This window comes from Thamnophis elegans, chromosome 3, assembly GCF_009769535.1.
Source record: "Thamnophis elegans isolate rThaEle1 chromosome 3, rThaEle1.pri, whole genome shotgun sequence".
NCBI classification, from domain to species: domain Eukaryota; kingdom Metazoa; phylum Chordata; class Lepidosauria; order Squamata; family Colubridae; genus Thamnophis; species Thamnophis elegans.
Window position 1 is genome coordinate 149,655,053 of NC_045543.1, and position 21,948 is coordinate 149,677,000.

The following is a 21,948-nucleotide window of genomic DNA, read 5'->3' on the forward strand; positions in this document are numbered from 1 at the left end:
TCCCCGCCTGGCTCTCCCTGAACCAGAAACCAGGGGAGGGAAAGGAGGGAGGGGGCCCACGCGTACCCGGTTTCCTCTCTGTGCCCACCACGTTTGGAAGGCATGCACTCAAGAGGGCCCTTCAACCCCAACCCTCTTGGCTTCGCCTCATCCCTCCCATATGTGGAGCTTCCAGCCAGGAGGAGGAGGAGGAACCGAGTGGGAAGTGTCCCCCTCCCACGGCAAAAGAGTCCACGATGATTGCTACCAAATATGGACTGCCTGGCCACCTCTGGCCCCTGGCTCAGCAGCAGCACTCGGGTGGGGGGGTGGGGGGAAGGCTGTAAGGCCTCTATTCGGGGGCAGAGAGAACCACAGCACCAAGAACTGGCAGATGGCGCAATGCCCAACATGGTGGGGGCCTAGGCTGCTCTTGTGTCAGAGGAGGAAAGTGGGGCAGCCCCCACTCCCCAATTCTGGATATGCCTCCTGGGGCGTCCTCCCCATCCTGGGCAAGCATGCCACTGTCCTTCTGGAGCCCCAGGAATGATTTGTATAGGTATAGGTATTTTATTTGTATGCCGCCCTTTTCCCTGGGGGGGACTCAGGGCGGCTCACAGTTCAAAGGGAGGGAGGACAAACCAAGTTAAACACATAAGACAATACATTGTTAAAAGCACAACATTCATACAATTCGGGTGGGGTTAAGGTCTTTAGCCCCAGGCCTGTCGGGACAAGCCAGGTTTTAAGGGCTGTGCGGAAGGTCTGGAGGGTGGTGAGGGTACGAATCTCCACGGGGAGTTCGTTCCAGAGGGTCGGAGCAGCCACAGAGAAGGCTCTCCTCCGGGTAGTCGCCAGTCTACACTGACCGGCCGATGGAACTCAGAGGAGGCCTAATCTATGGGATCTGATTGGTCGAGAGGAGGTGATTGGCAGTAGGTGGTCCTCTCAAGTACCCAGATCCACTACCATGAAGGGCTTTGTAGGTGACAACTAGCACCTTGAAGCGCACCCGGAGATCGACAGGTAGCCAGTGCAGCTCGCGGAGGATAGGTGTTGTGTGGGGTGAAACGGTGCACCCACGATCGCTCGCCGCGGCCGCATTCTGGACTAGCACGCTTTGTGGGGTTCCTGGCCTTTGCAGCTTCCAAGTGCTCTAACTCAGGTTGTAGGGGCAGCCCTGGGTGTCAGGGTAAGATGGAGGAGCGGTCATCCCACCACACAAGGCATTGCTGAGCGAAGCAGATGTTACAGCTGCAGTCAAAGGCTCTGCACTCAGTGGGGGGAGGCCCCACTTCTGCAACAGCAAGAAACAAGGGAGATGCCCGAACTGTGCCCGTTGATCCCTGGCAGTTCCCTTTCAAACTGAGCACTGCAAGACAACTTCCACGTGGGAGGAAAGCTGGCGGCATGCTCTCCCTCCAGAGGCCTCCTCTTGGGCACATCTGCTGTCTCGCTCTCGGCGGCTCCAGCAAAAAGCGGAAGTCCTGAGGAAACCCAAGGCCATGAAGCTCCGGGGAGGGGGGGGGCTTTCTCACAGGCTTCCTAGAGACTCCCCCCCAAAGCAAGCCAGGAGGGCACCAGCAGCCCCACCAAGGAAGAAAGGAACAGAAAGTGGAAATCAACTTTGCAGCCACCCACAGAGCAAAGCCGTAAACCAAAGTTGGTCGCGGGCAAAGGTCGATTAACTCCAAATTTCTCGGCTCCATTTTCAGGAGGTTAAAATAAACCCCGTCATCTTGATCAAAATGGCCCAAACCCTTTGACAAAAGCCTGCAGCCTCGACTGCCGTTTGTGGTTTTATTTTTTCCTGTAAACACCCGCCTCCTAATTCTGGAGCACGCCTTGCACAAGACACACTACAAGCCCTACTAGACGCAGTGTTTCTCAACCTTGGCAACTTTAAGACTTGTGGACTTCAACTCCCAGAATTCTCTAGCCAGCTATGCTTTAAGTCAGTGTTTCTCACACCTTGGCAACTTGAAGATGTCCGGACTTCAACTCCCAGAATTCTCTAGCCAGCTATGCTTTAAGTCAGTGTTTCTCAACCTTGGCAACTTTAAGACTTGTGGACTTCAACTCCCAGAATTCTCTAGCCAGCTATGCTTTAAGTCAGTGTTTCTCAACCTTGGCAACTTGAAGATGTCCGGACTTCAACTCCCAGAATTCCCCAGCCAGCTATGCTTTAAGTCAGTGTTTCTCAACCTGGGCAACTTTAAGACTTGTGGACTTCAACTCCCAGAATTCTCTAGCCAGCTATGCTTTAAGTCAGTGTTTCTCAACCTTGGCAACTTGAAGATGTCTGGACTTCAACTCCCAGAATTCCCCAGCCAGCTATGCTTTAAGTCAGTGTTTCTCAACCTTGGCAACTTTAAGACTTGTGGACTTCAACTCCCAGAATTCTCTAGCCAGCTATGCTTTAAGTCAGTGTTTCTCAACCTTGGCAACTTGAAGATGTCCGGACTTCAACTCCCAGAATTCCCCAGCCAGCTATGCTTTAAGTTAGTGTTTCTCAACCTTGGCAACTTGAAGATGTCCGGACTTCAACTCCCAGAATTCCCCAGCCAGCTATGCTTTAAGTCAGTGTTTCTCAACCTGGGCAACTTGAAGATGTCTGGATTTCAACTCCCAGAATTCCCCAGCCAGCGAATGCTGGCTGGGGAATTCTGGGAGTTGAAGTCCGGACATCTTCAAGTTGCCAAGGTGAGAAACACTGTACTAAAATGCTCTTTTTTTTAAAGTGCATCTTCGATGCACCCTCGTTTCTTCCAAGCCATCATGAACCGCCTGCCAGCCAGCAACCAAACCCCAGAGAACCCCCCCCCCCCGATTCAGCCTCCCCAATTCCAGCCGGAGCAGCTACAGATCCCCTCCTCTTAGAAAAAAACGATCCCAGCCCTCGAACAGAGACCTCTTCATCATGCAAAGGCCCGTCACCAGAGAGAAAGGCCCCTCCCTCAGCCCTCCCCCCCCCCACAAAGGAGCACAGCGCCATAAAAGGGACTATTTTGTTCACATTCGGTTCAATATTGAAACTCCGCCTTTTCCCCCCGCCTGGAATTTTAAGGAGCAGGCGAGCTTCTCCCGCTTCGCCCTGCGCCAAGCAAGCAAGCCGCCCCCTGCAAAGTAGACTGCTGGCCCGGGGGGGGTCGGGGGGCAGGCCCGGGGGGGGGTCTGGGGGCTGGTCCGGGGGGGGGTCTGGGGTCTGGTCCGGGGGGGGGTCGGGGGCTGGCCCGGGGGGGGTCGGGGGGCTGGCCCGGGGGGGGGGGTCGGGGGGCTGGTCCGGGGGGGGTGTCGGGGGCTGGCCCGGGGGGGGGTCTGGGGGCTGGTCCGGGGGGGGTCGGGGGGCTGGCCCGGGGGGGGGTCGGGGGGCTGGTCCGGGGGGGGGTGTCGGGGGCTGGCCCGGGGGGGGGCTGGGGGGCTGGTCCGGGGGGGGGGTCGGGGGGCTGACGCTGGGGAGGGGGCAGCCGGGAGTGGAGTTCCCCCTTTCCGCTTTCCTTCGGACCTTCGAAGGCCAACTTTCCCGCAGGCCCCGCTCCGAGGGGCAGCGCTTCCCTCGCCCCCCCCCCAAGCCCGTGTCCAGCCAAGAGCGGCAAAGCGCTTGCCGGCTCGGACAGGAGACCCCCCAAACTCCCGGGGGCTGCACGGGGCAGCAGCCGGGGGTCCCAAGACCGGGGAGAGGGGCGCCTCTCTTTGCACGGGCCCCCAAGGCCGAGAGCAGCCAGGACCCACCTGCCCCCCCCGGGACCCTCCCCTCTCGACCGGGGAGGAGTCGTGGGTCCCCCCCGGGGTGGCTTTCTCCGCCGCCAGACCCCCCCGCCCACCCGGGGAAAGTTGGCGAGACTCCCCGCGTCCGCCACTTTGCGCCCGTCCTGCAAACCCGGGAAGAGCCGGCCCTCCTCAGCCCCGGGGCGTTGGGGGTCCGGGCGGCGGGCGGAGCGCGAAGCCAGGAGCGGCGCCCATTCCCGCCCGTCGGGCGCGTGGCTGGCTGGGCCTCCCGGGGGAGCGGCGGCGGCGGCGGCGGCGACGCGTTCCTACCTGCGGGGCGAGGCGGCGGCGGCGGCGGCAGGCGCTGGGCTGTGAGCGAGGGCGGGGAGGGCCGCCCCAGCCCCCGCCTGGCCCCGCCCCGCCCGCCAGGCGCCTCCCGCTAGGGCGCATGCCCGGGGCCCTCGGGGGGGGGGAAGGAGGGAGGGGGGTTCCTTCCCTCCCGCCGCTGAGTCGAGACCCCCGAGCCCCGAGGGGAGAAGGGGAGCGGCGGCGGCGGCCTCTTCCGTCGAGGGCGACCCGGGACAGCGGAGCCCCTCCATCCTCTTTTCTCCCCGGTGGGCCGGAGCGTCCTGCAAGCGGAGCCTTTCGGACCTGGTTTTCGAAAGGTTCCGGGACTTCAATTCCCAGAATTCCTCGCCCCCCCCCAACTTGGCCGATGGGGAGGGTCGCTTTCGTGCCTGGGAGTTTCTGGGAGTTGAAGTCCCCCCGTGTTAAACTGGCTGCCAAAGGGTGCTCTAAACTTGAAGATGTCCGGACTTCAACTCCCAGAATTCCCCAGCCAGCATTTGCTGGCTGGGGAATTCTGGGAGTTGAAGTCCGGACATCTTCAAGTTGCCAAGGTTGGGAAACACTGCTCTAGAGCTTTGCTGGCTGAGGAACTCTGGGAGTTGAAGTCCACAGGTCTTAAATTGCGAAGGTTGGAGACCACTGCTCTAGAGGTTTCACGGTTTGGTTGCTTTTAGTTGAGTGGCGAACAACGGAATGCGTCTCCTCCCCACCCCTTCTGTGCTGCTGGAGTCCGTTGCCTGTCCTTGGGGGGAAGGGCGGAGAACCTGGGCAGGGGTCTCCCAGGCTGCCCCACCACAGCAGGCACCCACCTCCCTCCCTTGGGCTACAGAGGGAGGCTGCTTTGGAGGCCCCCCTGGAGACCCATGCCACACCCGGAGGAAGCGCTTTGGAAAAACACACCGTGGGCAAGATGCCGATGATGTTGCTGGTGGACTGACTCAACGCCACCAGGGAAGAGGGCCCTTAGGGGCTCTAATGGTGCTGTCATGGGTCGGTTTTACGACCTTCAGAAACCCCTTAGCTGCTCAGGCTGCCTGCAGGGAAAGAAAACCCAAGCTGCAGAGACAAAATCACACTAAGAACCTGGGAAAGCAGTTATTGGGTGGCCCATGTGGTACTGCTCGCAAGCTGCACTGGTTTCCGGGTCCAATTCAAGGTGTTGGAAACCCTTCGTGGCCCCTGGGTTCAGGGTTACCTGATTGAGTTGGGCAGCTATAGAAATTAAGCAAAGAAGTAAAGAAATATAACCAATGAGCCAGTCCCAACGCGAGAATGGCATCTAAGTAATGTATTAGTCAAGTCCCCCAGATCCTCCCCATCTTCCTTTTTCTCCCTTCATCTTGGTTAACTGGATTTTAACTGAATTTTAAATGTATGCTATTGAAATTATAATTAATGAGCCGAGGTGGTGCAAGTGGTTAAGGTGCAGTACTGCAGGCCACTTCAGCTGACTGTTATCTGCAGTTCGGCAGTTCAAATCTCACCGGCTCAGGGTTGACTCAGCCTTCCATCCTTCCGAGGTGGGTGAAATGAGGACCCGGATTGTTGTTGGGGGCGATATGCTGACTCTGTAAACCGCTTAGAGAGGGCTGAAATCCCTATGAAGCGGTATATAAGTCTAACTGCTATTGCTATAAAACACGGTTATTTCGGAAGGCATTACATACAGGAGGCCTTGTTATTAAACTGGGAGAAGATTAAAAGGCAGCATTATTTAAAAATTCCAGTCTGGTTATCAACTATTGAAGCATTTTCATATTCAATAATATACAGAAAGGAACAAACAGATATGGTGAAATATTGAATGCTAAGGGTAAACTTAAATGTATGCAAGAATTAGAAGAACAAGATATAAGAATGAACTGGTTTTCATATGCTAATACATTCTAGATATGATAAAGATTTTATCTTTAGATAGAAGGTTTTCATGATAAAATGACTGATGGATAAAATTCTGACAGGTACTGATGAAAAGGTGGTTAAAAAACTAAATGGATACTTATTAGAGGTTAAACTAGAAGAAGAACAAGTTAAAAAAACTATTATTGCTTGTGGGGGGGGGAATTTTGGTCATGGAATTGATTTAGAGAAATGGCAAAAATTATGGCCACAAAATTATAAAATGACAATGTCAACAGCATATTAAAAAAAATTGTATAAAATGTTTTACAGGTGGCACTTACCCCCAGCGAGAATAACAAGAATGTTCAAGGACAAATCAGAAAAATGTTGGAAATGTCATCAGATACCAGGTTCATATTACCATATGTGGTGGACATGAGTAAAAAGATATTGGACTAAAATCCACACTTACTTGGAAAAAATGACTCAGAAACATATAGACTTTAGCAATAGCAGTTAGACTTATATACCACTTCATAGGGCTTTCAGCCGTCTCTAAGCGGTTTACAGAGTCAGCATATCGCCCCCACAGTCTGGGTCCTCATTTCACCCACCTTGGAAGGATGGAAGGCTGAGTCAAGCTTGAGCCGGTGAGATTAGAACCTCCGAACTGCAGTCAGCTGAAGTAGCCTGTAGTGCTGCATTTAACCACTGCGCCACCTCGGCTCTGTTGCATAAACCTGAGATTATTTTATTGGGAATATTACCAGAAATATACAATAGAGACTTGAAATATTTGATTGTAAACGTGTTAACGGCAGCTAGAATTGGTCCGGAGACCAATAGGGAGCCAGTGCAGCTCGCGGAGGACAGGTGTAACATGGGCGTACCTAGGTACACCCGATATCGCTCACGCGGCTGCATTCTAAAAAGTACAGTACCATGTTACACTGCTTAGCGGCTCCATATTCCATTTTAAAACTTTCTTGTTCTAACACTGTGTCTTATAGTACATTGCAAACTAAAAAAACTGATCTGAAGCAATCAAAGAGAACAGAGCAGAGGTGAGATTCAGCAAGTTCTGACCAGTTCTAGAGAACTGGTAGCGGAAATTTTGAGTAGTTTGGCGAACCGGTAAATACCACCCCCATCTATTCTCTGCCTCCTGAGTCCCAGCTGATCGGGAGGGAATGGGGATTTTGCAGTATCCTTCCCCTGCTACGCCCACCAAGCCACGCCCACAGAACCGGTAGTAATAAAATTTGAATCCCGCCACTGGAACAGAGGCTTGTGACTAAGGCACAATGTGTAACCGGGTCCCTCGTGTATACCAAAGGCTTACTCAATCCAATTTCATGTTTTACCACAAGAAAAAAAAAAATCCACACCAGAATGACGAAAGAGAAGCCTTCTGGCCACCCTTCCCTCTGAGTCTCTGCTGGCCATCCGATCCTGCACTCCCTTCCATTTTTCTGCACAGTCACTGGTTTCTATTCCTTGTTTCAGCTTCGTTGCCCTTCTTTGAATTCACTCCCACTTCTCTTAAATGCTGTTGCCAGAGCTGAACCCATTCCTGGGCGTGGGATCTGACCAACAAATGAAGATGATGCATTGCTCACTGCAACTAATGAAGTGTTTCTGTTGATAACTGATTAATATGTGAAGTTACAGTGGAGCCGAATGATGGGCGCTTGTGATTGATCCTCGGAACGACAGCTGTTTCAATGTCCGCATTGTCACACAATTGCCATCCAGGCGCTCCAGCGAGCCACAGTCGTGATCACCATTTGCAGCCTTCCCTGCTGGTGTTGAAAGAAATGTCCTTCTGGGTTCAGCTCCAAGTGAGGGAAAAGAGACTGGAGACACGGAGGCTGCTTGGAAAGATGGTTTTAATGGTGGACAGGGCCACATGGCTCGAGCCCTGAACAGAAAAGGTGATCACATGCTTCAATGTTGGTGGAGAAGAAGAGAAGGGCTGAGGGAGGGGCTTGCTAGGCTCTTTATACCCTATTTAGTCCCACCTCTCTGTTTCCTGTTCCTGTGTAAGAAATGTATTCTGATTGTTTGTCAGACTCCCATGGTGCCATGCAGGGGGCTACTCTCTAGGCTGTGTTTTTGAATCCAAGTATGAGTTCTCAGATGCCATGTGGAGAGTTGAGTAAAAGGCCAATATTATCGTGCCTTTCTGTAGCTGCTGCTGAAGTCTTTATTATGTAAAGTGGGCTAGCCTGGCTAGTCTTAATGGGCCTATTGACAAAGTGGGGGTGGGTAGGAAGCTACAGGCAACTATTCTGTCTTTTAAAACATGCTTCTTTTCACATCCAGAGAAACATTCTGCCTTTTCCCTTGAGCCGAGGTGGCACAGTGGTTAGGGTGCAGTCCTGCAGGCCACTTCAGCTGACTGCAGTTCAGCAGTTCAGCTGTTCAAATCTCACTGGCTCAGGGTTGACTCAGCCTTCCATCCTTCCGAGGTGGGTGAAATGAGGACCCGGATTGTTGGGGGCAATATGCTGACTCTGTAAACCACTTAGAGAGGGCTGAATTCTGGGGAATTCTGGGAGTTGAAGTCCAGACGTCTTCAAGTTGCCAAGGTTGAGAAACACTGGACGGCCCATGACGTCAGGCCTTCAGCCCAGAGCCGCCAGGGAGCGGCCGGCGCCCACGCCCCATGACGTCAGAAGCCGCAGGATTTTCCCAGGCCCGAGTGACGTCCGCACCAGCCAGTGAGCGGCCGCGAGAGAGGCGGGACAAGAGAAATACGGGCGGAGCGCGGGGACTTCCTGGGGTGACGTCATCTCTGCCGTGTTGGAAGGGACGGGGCGGGGCGGCACCGTCCAGCAGCCGGAGCGGCGGAGCGAGGGGCAGGGGCGGCGGCGGCGGCGGCGCATTTGACCGGCTTCCTTTCCCGGGGCGGCATGGCCGAGCACGACCTGCTGGACTGGCTGCTGCGGGAGGAGCTTTTCCTGGGGAGCGAGCCCGAGCCGGAGCCGGTGCCCTGGGGCTTCCCGCAGGTGAGCGGCGGGCCGGACGGGCGGGCGGTGCCCTCGGCTGGGGCTGGATGCTCCCGCTGCCTCTCGCCCCGCAGGAGGAGGAGGAGGAGCTGGAGGAGCTGCTGCGGTGCCTCTGGAGCCCCGTCGGGGAGGAATGGGACGGCTCCGGCGAGCCCTCCGGCCAGAGCAGCCTCGCCGAAGACCGGAGCCCGTCTCCCGCCAGCAGCCTCCCTGGCTCGGGCCGCCTGGAATGGGAGCACGACTACTCCCTGCCCCTGCCTGCCGCCGCGGCGCCCACTGAGCCCTCCGAGGGCGACGTGGCCATCGATCTGGGTGAGCGAGCCTGGCCGAGGCTTCCCAGCTTTCCGGGCTGAGCTGGGCTAGGGATCGGGGGCTGCCGTAGGGCTGGTCCTCTGAGCGAACCTCCGGCCCTTCCTGCCGCTTCCTTGGGCCGCGTAGAGCAGTGTTTCTCAACCTTGGTGGCTTGAAGTCCTGTGGACTTCAACTCCCAGAATCCCCCAGCCAGCATAGAGGAAGGGTGGGGGGCAGTGTTTCTCAACCTTGGTGACTTTAAGTCCTGTGGACTTCAACTCCCAGAATCCCCCAGCCAGCATAGAGGAAGGGTGGGGGCAGTGTTTCTCAACCTTGGTGACTTTAAGTCCTGTGGACTTCAACTCCCAGAATCCCCCAGCCAGCATAGAGGAAGGGTGGGGGGCAGTGTTTCTCAACCTTGGTGACTTTAAGTCCTGTGGACTTCAACTCCCAGAATCCCCCAGCCAGCATAGAGGAAGGGTGGGGGGCAGTGTTTCTCAACCTTGGTGGCTTTAAGTCCTGGGGACTTCAATGTGGCTGGGGGATTCTGGGAGTTGAAGCCCACAGGACTTAAAGCCACCAAGGTTGAGAAACACTGGCGTAGAGGATGGAGAAATGGGGAGGGAGGGAAACAGCCGCAGCCAGCCAGAAGAGCCACCTGAGCCCCAGGCAGGCCAGGGAGAGCTGTTGCTCCGGCTCTGGTTCTCCGGCAGGGAGGGGAGAAACCGCTTTGCCACTTGCAACAGTCTGACTCCAGCGAGGTATTTGATAAAATAAACCACCACCTACTTCTTGGTAAGATAGAAGATGAGGGATAGACAGCACCGCCACCAGATGGATTGGAAACTGGCTGACCAGCCGCACTCAACCTGCAATCCTCAGTGAAACTGCAATTACAGGGAGGAGGGAAGTATGTAATGGGCTCCCTCTTAATCCCAGGTCTACTCAGTATTTTCCATCAACCATTTAGAAGAGGGGGATAGAAGGGAAAGTCTTCAAATTTGCAGATGACACCAAGCTAGGGGGAATTGCCAATACTTTAGATCAGTGTTTCTCAACCTTGGCAACTTGAAGATGTCCGGACTTCAACTCCCAGAATTCCCCAGCCAGCATTTGCTGGCTTTTGCTGGGGTTTTAGGAGTTTGTTTTCTCCTGTGTGGTTCAGCGTGGCTCTGCATGCCCTGGTATGAACTGGGCCATGGGTGACCCACACCTACACAAGGAACTATATTACAACACTGGGGAATTCTGGGACTTGAAGTCCAGACATCTTCAAGTTGCCAAGGTTGAGAAACACTGCTTTAGATGATAAGATACAGATGGATCTTGACAGACTTGAGCATTGGCCCAGTCCAGCAATACACATTTCAGTGATGAGAAAAGCAAGGTCCCGCATCTAGGCAGAGAAATCAAATGCCAGGAGGTGCTTGGCTCAACAGTAGTAACTGTGTGCAGGACGGGGGTGTCTGGGGGAGGCAGCCGTGTGCTGCAGCTGCCAAAAAAGCCAACCCAATCCTAGGCTGCATCAACAGAGGGATAATGTCAAGTGTTAGTACTGCTATATCCTGCTCTGGAAAAGCCACACCTGGAATCCTGCATCCAGTTTTGGTCCCCACAGTACAAAAAAGAGACTAGAAAGGGTGCAGAGAAGAGCAACAAAACTAGCAATAGCAATAGCAGTTCGACTTATATACCGCTTCATAGGGCTTTCAGGCCTCTCTAAGCGGTTTACAGAGTCAGCGTATCGCCCCCACAGTCTGGGTCCTCATTTCACCCACCTCGGAAGGATGGAAGGCTGAGTCAACCTTCCTTCCAATCAGGAGGAGGCTGGACCTCAATCAAGGGGTCAACAGCCTCAGGCTTGCCGGAAAAGCCAGGTTTTAATGGCTTTGCGGAAGGCCATGAGAGTGGGTAGGGCCCGGATCTCAGCGGGCAGCTCATTCCACAGGGCCGGAGCAGCAACAGAGAGGGCCCAACTCCTAGGCGTCGCCAGCCGGCATTGTCCCGCTGACGGCACCCGGAGAAGGCCCATCTTGTGCGATCTTATTGGTCTGAGGGAGGTATGTGGCAGAAGACGGTCTCGCAGATACCCGGGTCCTAGGCCATGTAGGGCTTTAAAGGTGATGACCTTGAATCGTGCTCGGAGACCAATGGGCAGCCAGTGCAGCTCGCGGAGGATAGGTGTGATATGGGTGTGCCTTGGCACACCCAGAATCGCTTGCGCGGCTGCATTCTGGATGAATTGCAGTCTCCGAACACTTTTCAGGGGCAGCCCCAAGTAGAGCGCATTGCAGTAATGTGGAAGTACTCAATGCTGCAATGCTGGAAGTTTCTCAGAAGGCAGCCATTGGTCCAGAATGGTCCAGTGTTTCCTGCTTGAGCAGGGAGTTAGACTGAAAGGTCTCCAGGGTCCCTTCCAAGGCTCTTCTTCGGGGCCTTCAGCTCCAATAGCTTGGTATTTCCGGGTATCCTCCCGGCTTTTGCAAGAGGCTCCGGAATCAGCCTCTCACCCCTCTTACCTCTGCCCTTGACTTCTGCACCTCAGGCGGCCTTCGGCCAGGCCAAAAGTCATGGGAGAATGTTTCATAAGGCCATATAGGTTGGAAAGAGGATTTGGGCCCTTCCCTCCCAAACCAGTTGCACAATAAAAAAGGGGGGGGGGAGAGGAGGAAGGAAGGAAGGAGAGAAGAAAGAGAAGAAAGGGGGGAAGGAAGGAGGGAAGGAAGGAGAGAAGAAAGGAGGGAAGGAAGGAGAGAAGAAAGGAGGGAAGGAAGGAGAGAAGGAAGAGGGGAAGGAAGGAGGAAAGGAAGGAGGGAAGGAAGGAGGGAAGGAAGGAGGGAAGGAAGGAGAGAGAAGAAAGGAGGGAAGGAAGGAGGGAAGGAAGGAGAGAAGGAAGAGGGGAAGGAAGGAGGAAAGGAAGGAGAGAAGAAAGGAGGGAAGGAAGGAGGGAAGGAAGGAGAGAGAAGGAAGGAGGGAAGGAAGGAGAGAAGAAAGGGAGGAGGGAAGGAAAGAAGAAGAAGGAGGATTGTTGTAAAATAAGATGGGTTTATGGGATGGTAAGAAAGCAACTTCAATTATATTGTCAACTGTAGGGGAGAAAAATTGTTACCAAAAAAGGGGGGGGAGGGGGGCACGGATGGCTTTTTAGCGTCAAAATGTAGACATTCAGGCGTCTAGAGTTGCCAGGGGTCTGGCAAGAGGGCTGCTTGCTCCCCTATCAGGAAATGGGGGGGATGTAATTTGAGCAAAGCACCCTGGATCCAGAGAGGCTCATCTGAGGGTTTGGCCCATGAAATGCTCTGTGTGGCATCATTGTACAAAGCTTTGACTTGGGTCAGGAATTGGATTCTCAGAACACAGCTAGACTTATGGGGGCTTCCTATGGCTCTGTGCCCCAGCTGGCTTTCCCCCGACCCTTGGGCAAACAGCCCACACCGGCACCCCAGGCTGGGCCCATTGGCACCCATCCCCCTCCATAGCTGGCTGGTTCTTTTTATTATATATATATATATTTTATTACATAGACAACACATACACACAATAATCAAAACAAAACAAAAAACACACACACAAAAAACAACCATCATCACATCCAGCATGTCATTTGGTTACAGGTGTTTTAACATTTATCATTCTTATACATTTATTATTTCATTTAATAGGTTATAATATACAGTTTGGGTTGCTTTGTTTACCATCCCTTCCTCCTGTTATAACACCACCTTATTTTCCCTTTCTTTTCTCCCTCCCTCCCTTCTCTACTTTCTTCCTTCCTCCTCTCCTTTCCCTTCCTTCTTCCCGTACCTTTCTCCTACTCCTGCTCTTCTTCTTCCCCTTCCTACCCTCTTTCCTCCTCTTTCTCTCCTTTCCATCCTCCTCTCCTTACCTCTTTCTTTTCACCCTCTCTCCCTTCTCTACTTCCTTCCTTCCTCCTCTCCTTCCCCTTCCTTCTTCCCTTACCTCTCCCTACTCTTCCTCTTTCCCTTCCTATCCTCTCTCCTTCCTTTTCTCTCCCATCCTCCTTTCCCTTTCCTTTCTCCCTCCCTCCCTTCTCTACTTTCCTCCTTCCTCCTCTCCTTCCCCTTCCTTCTTCCCGTACCTTTCTCCTACTCCTGCTCTTCCCCTTCCTACCCTCTTTCCTCCTCTTTCTCTCCTTTCCATCCTCCTCTCCTTACCTCTTTCTTTCCACCCTCTCTCCCTCCTCTACTTCCTTCCTTCCTCCTCTCCATCCCCTTCCTTCTTCCCTTACCTCTCCCTACTCTTCCTCTTTCCCTTCCTATCCTCTCTCCTTCCTCTTTTCTCCCTTCCATCCTCCTTTCCCTTTCCTTTCTCCCTCCCTCCCTTGTCTACTTTCCTCCTTCCTCCTCTCCTTCCCCTTCCTTCTTCCCGTACCTCTCCCTTACTCCTACTCTTCCTCTTCCCCTTCCTACCCTCTCTCCTCCTCTTTCTCTCCTTTCCATCCTCCTCTCCTTACCTCTTTCTTCTTTCCCCCGTCTTCCTTTCATTCTCTCCTCCTCTCTCCCTTTCTTTTTCTATTGTTGCTGGTGTGTCTATTTTAGACACTGCTGGCTGGTTCTGTCAACAAGCCCATGTGCTGGGGCCTCCCACTAACCAGGCCTGCTCTAGCCAGCTTGGTGTCCTGTGTGAACAAGGCTGAAGTTTGCATGGGGGCAGTGGGGTGGCTGTTTCACAGTGCTGCCAGTTGCATAGCTCTCCTTCCTCTTCCAGAAATGTGGGCAGACGTGGAAACCACCGAGGGCCTCGGCCTTCCCACGGCAGCACTCTCGGCAGAGCCCCTGGTAGGAGGAGGCCTGCAGGTAAGCAGCCTGGCCAGGCCGCTCTTCTGGGAGCCCCTCAGCTTCCCAGCCCCTGAGCCTCATCAGCCACCTCCTTTTCTGCTCTTCCAGTTGGACTTCCCCCCGCTGGTCCTGACGGATGAGGAGAAGCAACTCCTGGAGAAGGAGGGCGTCACGATTCCCTCCCACCTACCCTTGACCAAGGTGGGCCCTCCTCACCTGGCCTGCGGGACATCCGGAGGCACGGGGGGGGGGGGAGAGTGAAAACCCCCTGCCCCACTCTTGGCTCCAGGAGGGGCAGGGGGGGGCAGAGCGACCTGCTCTGCAGAGGGGCCAGCCTGGGGCTCCCTCCGGGCCGTGGGGAGAGGGCTGCGAGGGCTGGAAAAAACCCTTGGCAGGCTGGCTGAAGGGCAGGGGCTGCTCGGAGGAGGGGGAGGTCTTTGGCTGACCCCCACCCCCCCACCCCCTGTGCTGCCAGGCGGAGGAGCGGGTCCTGAAGCGAGTCCGGAGGAAGATCCGCAACAAGCAGTCGGCCCAGGACAGCCGCCGGCGGAAGAAGCTCTACATGGACAACCTGGAGAGCAGGTGGGGATCCTGGGGAAGCCCCCTCCCCATCAGGCAGCAGGGCAGGGCGTCCCTCCTCGCTTCCCCCTTCCGTCTCCCTGACCCATCTCTCTCTGCAGGGTGCTGGCCTGCACGGCGCAGAACAGCGAGCTCCAAGAGAAGGTGCAGCTGCTGCAGAAGCAGAACAGGTGAGTTGGAGCAGGGAACGGCCCCCTCGTCTTGAGGGTCCTGCAGGCCAACTGGGGGGGGGGGGGCGTCCATAGCAGCCCCGGGCTTCATTTGCCCACACACGCGGATCAAAGGATGGTCGAAACTGCGCCACTCAATAGGGATGCAGCCCTTGGCTGGTTCGGGGCAGGGGGCTCCCTGCTGCAGTGAGAGACCCGCCCCCCCCCCCCCGGTGGTGCAGCTGAGGGGGAGTCAGCCATGCTCTGTTGCAGGTCCCTGCTTGAGCAGTTGAGGAAGTTACAAGCGCTTGTTCAGCACTCCTCCACCAAGACTGCTGCGGCTAGTACCTGCGTCATGGTGAGTTTCCAGGCCTCTGGCCGGCTGTCAGCATCCCTCCATTATATAATTAGGAAAGAACGACCCAGAGATTCCATGTGTTGGAAATCAAAAGTACTTTTACTAATTACAAATGGTTAGCGAGCAGTTGCGAAGCAAAGTGTACTTAATTAGGCGCGAAAGCAATTGATATATAGAATAGCCCATTCCCCACCCCTTGGGATCATAGCCTCAGGCCAATCATAAGTCCTTCAAGTGTGAGGTGTGAGATAACTTCAAAAGGCATCACGAAGATGGAATGTCGGGGCCGTTGGTCCAGGCGGGAAGCACCCACGCATGCGTAGTCCAACCATCTGGCAATTACTAGAACATTCCTCCAGCACATCGAATAACCCCTCCCAAATACCAAACCCTCCCTCCCCGTTTCATGACAGCTGAAGCAGTAGCAAAGCAGAAGCTGACATCCGGCCGTCCCCCGGAAAAAGGCTGTCAGGCCTATAAAAAAAACAAAAAACGAACAGACAAACAACAAAACAGAAAAAGAAGAAGGGAGGGGGTGAGAGAAAGTTAAGGCTTGTCAGGGTATGCAGCATAAAACTTCCGAAGCAGTCTGGGAGCCCGAACATGGGATTTATCAACCCATTCCGTGTGGGAGGGAGGAAAATGTTTCCAAGCACCCCTCCAGTCTGCCAGAAAGGGGAGGCGCAAGGAGGGAGGGGGCACGTTTTGGCCATGCCAGCTGCGGTCTGATGCCCCTCTCTGCCTTCTGCCCAGGTGCTGCTCTTCTCCTTCTGCCTGGTCCTCCTGCCCAGCCTCTATCCCCTGGGCGGCCAGAAGCAACCGTTGGGGCAGCATGGAGGTGAGTTCCCAGGGCTGGCCCGGCCCCTGCAACCTCTTAAAGCCCCCTCGGGCTGGAAACCCCCCACCCCAAGCCTTTTGCAGCTCCTGCAAAGGCTGAGCAAACTCCTGGGGGGCTAAAAAAAACCCACAGCCTTTGGCCTCCCAGCTGCCCGGCCGGCTTCAGTCAGTGCAGAGCCAAGGTTAGCCGGTCGGAGCAGTTTGGCGCGTGGGTGGAGGAGAAGGAGGAGAGGCTTTGTTGACGTCCTTCCCTGGTCGTAAAGAGGAAAGGTCTGGTTTAAGCCAAGGGGCCTCCCAGAGTCCCCGGCAGGGATATTTTTTGTGGCCAGGGACTCGATGGCATCCCCAGAGGGACAGAGCTGGTTTGAGATTTGAGATTTGAGAAGTTTATTTATGTGCCGCCCTTTTCCCTGGGGGGACTCAGGGCGGCTTACAACTCGAAAAGGGGGGGTGGGAAACAAACATTTAATACGTAGGACAGTACGTCATTAAAAAACACAACATTCATACCATTCGGGTGGGTTACAGTCTTTAGCCCGAGGCCTGACGGGATAGCCAGATTTTGAGGGCTGTGCGGAAGGTCTGGAGGGTGGTGAGGGTACGAAGCTCCACGGGGAGATCGTTCCATTGGGTCGGGGCTACCACCGAGAAGACTCTCCTCCGCGTGGTGGCCAGTCGGCATTGACCAGCAGATGGAACTCAGAGGAGGCCTAATCGATGAGATCTAATAGGTCGTGTGGAGGTGATTGGCAGTAGGCGGTCTCTCAAGTACCCAGATCCACTACCATGTTTGGGGGCACTTCTGATAACTTCTTTCAAACGGAGGAAAGAAGCAGAAGGTTTTGGGGGGGCAGTTCATTCCAAGGGAGGAGGTGGAGGAGGAGGAGACGGGGGAAAGGGAAGCCGCCGGGGACACCCCGAGGGGGGCAACCCAGCTCCCCTGCAGTGCTGTGACTGCCCCCTTTTTTTCCTTCCAGTGTTGTCCCGAAAGCTGCGGGAGTTGCCAAGTGGGACTTCCCAGATGTTGGCTGGTGCCCCGCAGCCAGCAGAAGCGACGATGTCCCTCCCCCATCCTGGATCCCCCACGCTGCTTTCGTCAGAGAAAGCTCTGTCCCCCAAAGTCTTTGGGGCTGCAGGAAGCCTCAATGGGTCTGTGGAAGGCCCACGGAGCACCCTGGAGACCGGGCCTCCCGCCTCGGCCGGCAACGGCAGCTCCTCCTCGGACTCCCCTTCTCCTGCCGTGAAGGGGCTCCTCCCGGCCCCCAAGGACCCTCCTCCGGGGAAGGAGAGGGCGCTCCCGCCTGCCTCTGTTGACCCGCAGCCTGGCTGGGCAGATGGTGGTGCCCCAAGCGTCATCCTGCAGCCCCATCGCTCTGACGAGATGTGAGGACTGAGGCTGGGGGCAGCTTTGCCCGCAAGGTGTAAATGCTGAGATCGGGAAGGGGAGACTCTGGACAGAGGTGGGGTAGCAGGAAAGCAGGAGGGGCTTTGCCCTGGTGGGGCTCCTCCGATTGGGGCCTCACCTCATTGGCCGGTTCCACCACAAATCCGCGGTAGACTAAAGCGCGCTCGACGAAAGCGCGTACGTGACGTCATCACAGCGCGACGAAAACGGCACGCTGTGAGCGGTAAATTTAAAATTAACGCGAAAACCTTACCCTAACCCCCCCAAACCTAACCCTAAACCTAACCCTTAGCCTAACCCTAAACCTAACCCTAACGCTTAACGTAACCCTAAACCTAACTCTAAACCTAAACCTAACCCTTACCTTTATGTGAATCGGCTTGCTTTAATTTAATTTTAATTTAATTTATTTTTAATTTTATTTGTCGCGCTGCTGATAACGTCATGTACGCGCTTTGATCGGGCGCGCTTTAGTGGACCGCGGTTTTGACGGGTCACGCATTGGCCGTCCCCGGACTCAGAAGGGTCACTGCGAGCCCCAGCAGGAGATGCTGCCCAGACTCTTTGCCCACATCCTAGTTTACCTGCCCTGCCTCTCTTGGAGGCCACCCCCACCCCAGCTGGCATGAGGCAAGGGCGGAGGCTGGCCCACCTCGGAGGGGGACGCTGGGCCTGAAGAGGAAGGCTTGCTCTGGTCCGGCTTTGTGTGACGTTCTTGTACAGGGCAAGCAATAAATGGCTCCCCAGCGGCCTCTTGGAGAGGAAGCCCAGCCTCTCCTTTCCCACTGGGGGATGATGGGCCTCCTGCGTGGCCGTCTTGCTGGGCCGCCTCCAGGACCATCCGTCCCCAGCCGCTTCCCTGGGGTGTCCCCGTCAACACTGGGACTGTCCCCAGACTTGTGCATGGACTTCATCCCTCTCCCAGCATCGGCCTTCCGGGTCGCGCGGAGAGCTGCCTTCCTTGTAATGCTCCCTTGCAGTCCCGGACCAAAGGGGTCTCACCTGGGCTGCCCACCAGGGCTGGCTTGTGCTCCAGGCTGCAGCCAGCGGGGTCTTCCTTGCACTCTAAGGGCTTGCCTTGAGCAGTGGCGGGTGGAGGGGCGCAGAAGAGGATTAAGTGGGCCTGTGAAAGGAGGGCGAGACTAACATGGCACTGAGCCTAACCCACGGCTTGGCAGAGTGAGCAACAGCCCCCCCCCTCCCCAGGATCTGGTCTTGGTTTCCATGGGAACTCAAAAGGGTCAGAAGTTGGTTACTGGTCTCTGCTCGGCCTTTGGAGTCTGCATGCATGGATAGCAATAGCAATAGCAGTTAGACTTATATACCGCTTCATAGGGCTTTCAGCCCTCTCTAAGCGGTTTACAGGGTCAGCATATCTCCCCCCATAGTCTGGGTCCTCATTTCCCCCACCTCGGAAGGATGGAAGGCTGAGTCAACCTTGAGCCGGTGAGATTTGAACCGCCGAACTGCAGATAACAGTCAGCTGAAGTGGCCTGCAGTACTGCACCCTAACCACTGTGCCACCTCGGATAGGTAGGTAGGTAGGTAGGTAGGTAGGTAGGTAGGTAGGTAGGTAGGTAGGTAGGTAGGTAGGTAGATAGATAGATAGATAGATAGATAGATAGATAGATAGATAGATAGATAGATAGATAGATAGATAGATAGATGATAGATAGATGATAGATAGAGAGATAGATGATAGATAGATAGATAGATAGATAGATAGATAGATAGATAGATAGATAGATAGATAGATAGATAGAGCAATAGCAATAGCAGTTAGACTTATATACCGCTTCATAGGGCTTTCAGCCCTCTCTAAGCGGTTTACAGAGTCAGCATATCGCCCCCACAGTCTGGGTCCTCATTTCACCCACCTCAGAAGGATGGAAGGCTGAGTCAACCTTGAGCCGGTGAGATTAGATAGATAGATTAGAACTGCAGATAACAGTCAGCTGAAGTGGCCTGCAGTACTGCACCCTAACCACTGCGCCACCTCGGCTCATAGCCACAGTTCTCAGGCAAGTGGGGGGGGGCTGCTTGTTGGGGTGCAGAAGGCACAACATGGACGGGGCTAGCCCTGCCTGGGAAGGCCGAATGGGGGCGCAGCCCCTTGGAGGAGGCCCTTCTACAGGGCAAAAGGCCATGCATTCATTCAAGGGGGGGGGGAGAAATTAGGGCGCGCGTACGGGATGCGATGTTCGTGGCGTGGAACAGTTGGGCCAGAGAACTTGGGATCTCCCATAACTGCCTGCCAGGGGTGGCTCTGGGACGATAGTGAGAACGGCCAGCAGAGTTTTAGGCTGCCTTGGAACAAGCCACCTGCCAAAGTTGGGCTCACCCAGAGTTCAGGCGCGCTAAAGGAAAACTCGGGAGAAGCAACCAAAGACTTTTCTAGGACAGAAAGAACAGGTGTAACACCCTAGATCAGTGTTTCTCAACCTTGGCAACTTGAAGATGTCCGGACTTCAACTCCCAGAATTCCCCAGCCAGCATTCGCTGGCTGGGGAATTCTGGGAGTTGAAGTCCGGACATCTTCAAGTTGCCAAGGTTGAGAAACACTGCCTTAGATTTCCTTTCAATGTAGGGAGAGGCTTCCTGGTAGGAAAGATTTCCAACAGTGTACGGGTCTGACGCTGCTTCCCAAACACTGGAGGGGCTTAAGAAGGAAGTTGGGCAGCCTCAGCCCCTGAGGAAATCTTCCCTGGCTTCCTACCAGCACCTTCAAAGTTGCAAGGTACTTTTAGGCACCCCGTGCCAGTCGGTAGAGGTAGCTCTCGATGCTCTTCTGGGAGGCCCTCAGGGGGCAAAGAAGTGTGGCCCATAGGCCAGGGTGACAGCAGAGGGGGGTCAGTTGGGGTTCTTTCATTGGCAGGGATCTCAGCGTGCCCCCCCCCCGCGTGACCGAGTAGCATGGGGTGGTGAAACAGGGGTGCTTTCCCAGATAACATGGTGCCAGCCCAGCGAAGGGCTTTAAAGAGGATAAAGACCCGGAATCAGACCCGGAAGTAAACGGATGCCCAATGCAGTCACTCGGCAGAGGTGTTTCATGTGTGACCCTCCCCTTGGGGTGTTGTAATATAGTTCCTTGTGTAGGTGTGGGTCACCCATGGCCCAGTTCATACCAGGGCATGCGAAGCCACGCTGAACCACACAGGAGAAAACAAACTCCTAAAACTCCATAACATCCTGATAGTTCATAACATAACATCCTGAGATGTGCCCTACCAATGACGCCCAGGATTTGACCATATATAGACAGAACTTCCCTGAGCAGTAGATTAGAAATTGTACTTTTACAGGCTGTTTTTAACCACAAGCTATTGCTCCTCCTGCCTTTGTCCTATCTCAATAAAAGGGGCTCTCAGACCCCCAATCTGGGTCGCTCCATCCCGAGAAAGGTCATGTCCTGTCTTTTCTCCACATTGGCCTCATGGGTGAACCATGGGAATATCACATTTGGTAGCAGAGGATGGTTACGTTACATCGGGGCACCCAAAACTGCTTAATGCCACTTCATTTTACACCAGCTGCAGCTTCTGGACACTTCAAGGGTAGCCCCCACTAGAGCACTTTTGCAGTAGTCAATGTGGGGGAGAGGTGGAATGACCAGGGCACGAATGGCTGAAAGAAGGGACTCTCAAACCAGGAAGGGGTGTGACTGATGCACATTGTGAAATTGAGCGAGGGCCCTCCCAGCCACCTCTCCCTCCAGCTCCTTGGGCAGGAAACCCCCCCTCTGCCCACGGCTACTGAAGCCTGATGTCCAGCTCAACCCCCCCCCCCGCCTCCAAAACCAGCAAGAGAGCACCCACAGGCCTGGGATGGAGATGCCCGCCTGGGTGCCACTCACCTATACATGGTAGCTCACCCCATGGGGACCATGCATGGTGTCACCCAGAGGTAGGCTGCGTGGGGGCACTTTTCTCTGCCAATCGACTCCAACCGGGACCGGCTTCAAGGTGATGCAGGCTCTACCTCCGTCCTGCTCCCGCCAGAGGTCATCCACAAAACACGACTGATGCTGCCTCTGCCCCATAAGCGGGCCTGAAAGCTATGAAAAGGGGCTCTGTCCACTTCACCCGGCCTCCTCTGGAGCTGCGGGACAATCGCCTGTTGTAATATAGTTCCTTGTGCAGGCGTAGCGGTCACCCATGTCCCAGTGGATAACAGGGCATGCGAAGCCACGCTGAACCACACAGGAGAAAACAAACTCCTAAAACTCCATAACATCCTGATAGTTCATAACATAACATCCTGAGATGTGCCCTACCAATGACGCCCAGGATCTGACCATATATAGACAGAACTTCCCTGAGCAGTAGATTAGAAATTGTACTTTTACAGGCTGTTTTTAACCACATGCTATTGCTCCTCCTGCCTTTGTCCTATCTCAATAAAAGGGGCTCTCAGACCCCCAATCTGGGTCGTCGCTCCATCCCGAGAAAGCTCGTGTCCGTGTCTTTTCTCCACATTGGCCTCATGGATGACCCACGGGAACATCACATCACCTCTCCTGGATGAAAATTCTCCAGGAGGCTCCAGTGGCCTTGAGAGGAAGGTGCCAAGACCCCCCCCCTCCTTTAAGGAGAACCAGCTGTCACTTCCTGGTAGCCTTCAGCAGCCAGGAGGGGGCGCTGGT

General features: G+C 54.9%; 1 protein-coding gene across 1 annotated transcript; it reads left to right on the forward strand.

The window, feature by feature from the left end:
* The first annotated feature begins 8,690 nt into the window (after positions 1 to 8,690).
* Positions 8,691 to 17,504, forward strand: LOC116506579 (cyclic AMP-responsive element-binding protein 3-like). Its single transcript, XM_032214395.1, has 9 exons — positions 8,691 to 8,888; positions 8,963 to 9,200; positions 13,908 to 13,996; positions 14,087 to 14,179; positions 14,454 to 14,560; positions 14,659 to 14,727; positions 14,980 to 15,064; positions 15,818 to 15,902; positions 16,879 to 17,504. The coding sequence occupies exons 1-9, from the start codon at positions 8,793 to 8,795 to the stop codon at positions 17,286 to 17,288; spliced, it is 1,272 nt and encodes a 423-aa protein (XP_032070286.1). The 5' UTR covers positions 8,691 to 8,792; the 3' UTR covers positions 17,289 to 17,504.
* The last annotated feature ends 4,444 nt before the right edge of the window (positions 17,505 to 21,948 follow it).

Bases quoted from the DNA above. Each gene is read 5' to 3' on its own strand.
- LOC116506579 (XM_032214395.1), top strand. From the start codon at position 8,793: ATGGCCGAGCACGACCTGCTGGACTGGCTGCTGCGGGAGGAGCTTTTC. The intron at 9,201-13,907 runs GTGAGCGAGCCT...TTCCTCTTCCAG, and splicing joins CGACGTGGCCATCGATCTGG to AAATGTGGGCAGACGTGGAA. The intron at 15,065-15,817 runs GTGAGTTTCCAG...CCTTCTGCCCAG, and splicing joins CGGCTAGTACCTGCGTCATG to GTGCTGCTCTTCTCCTTCTG.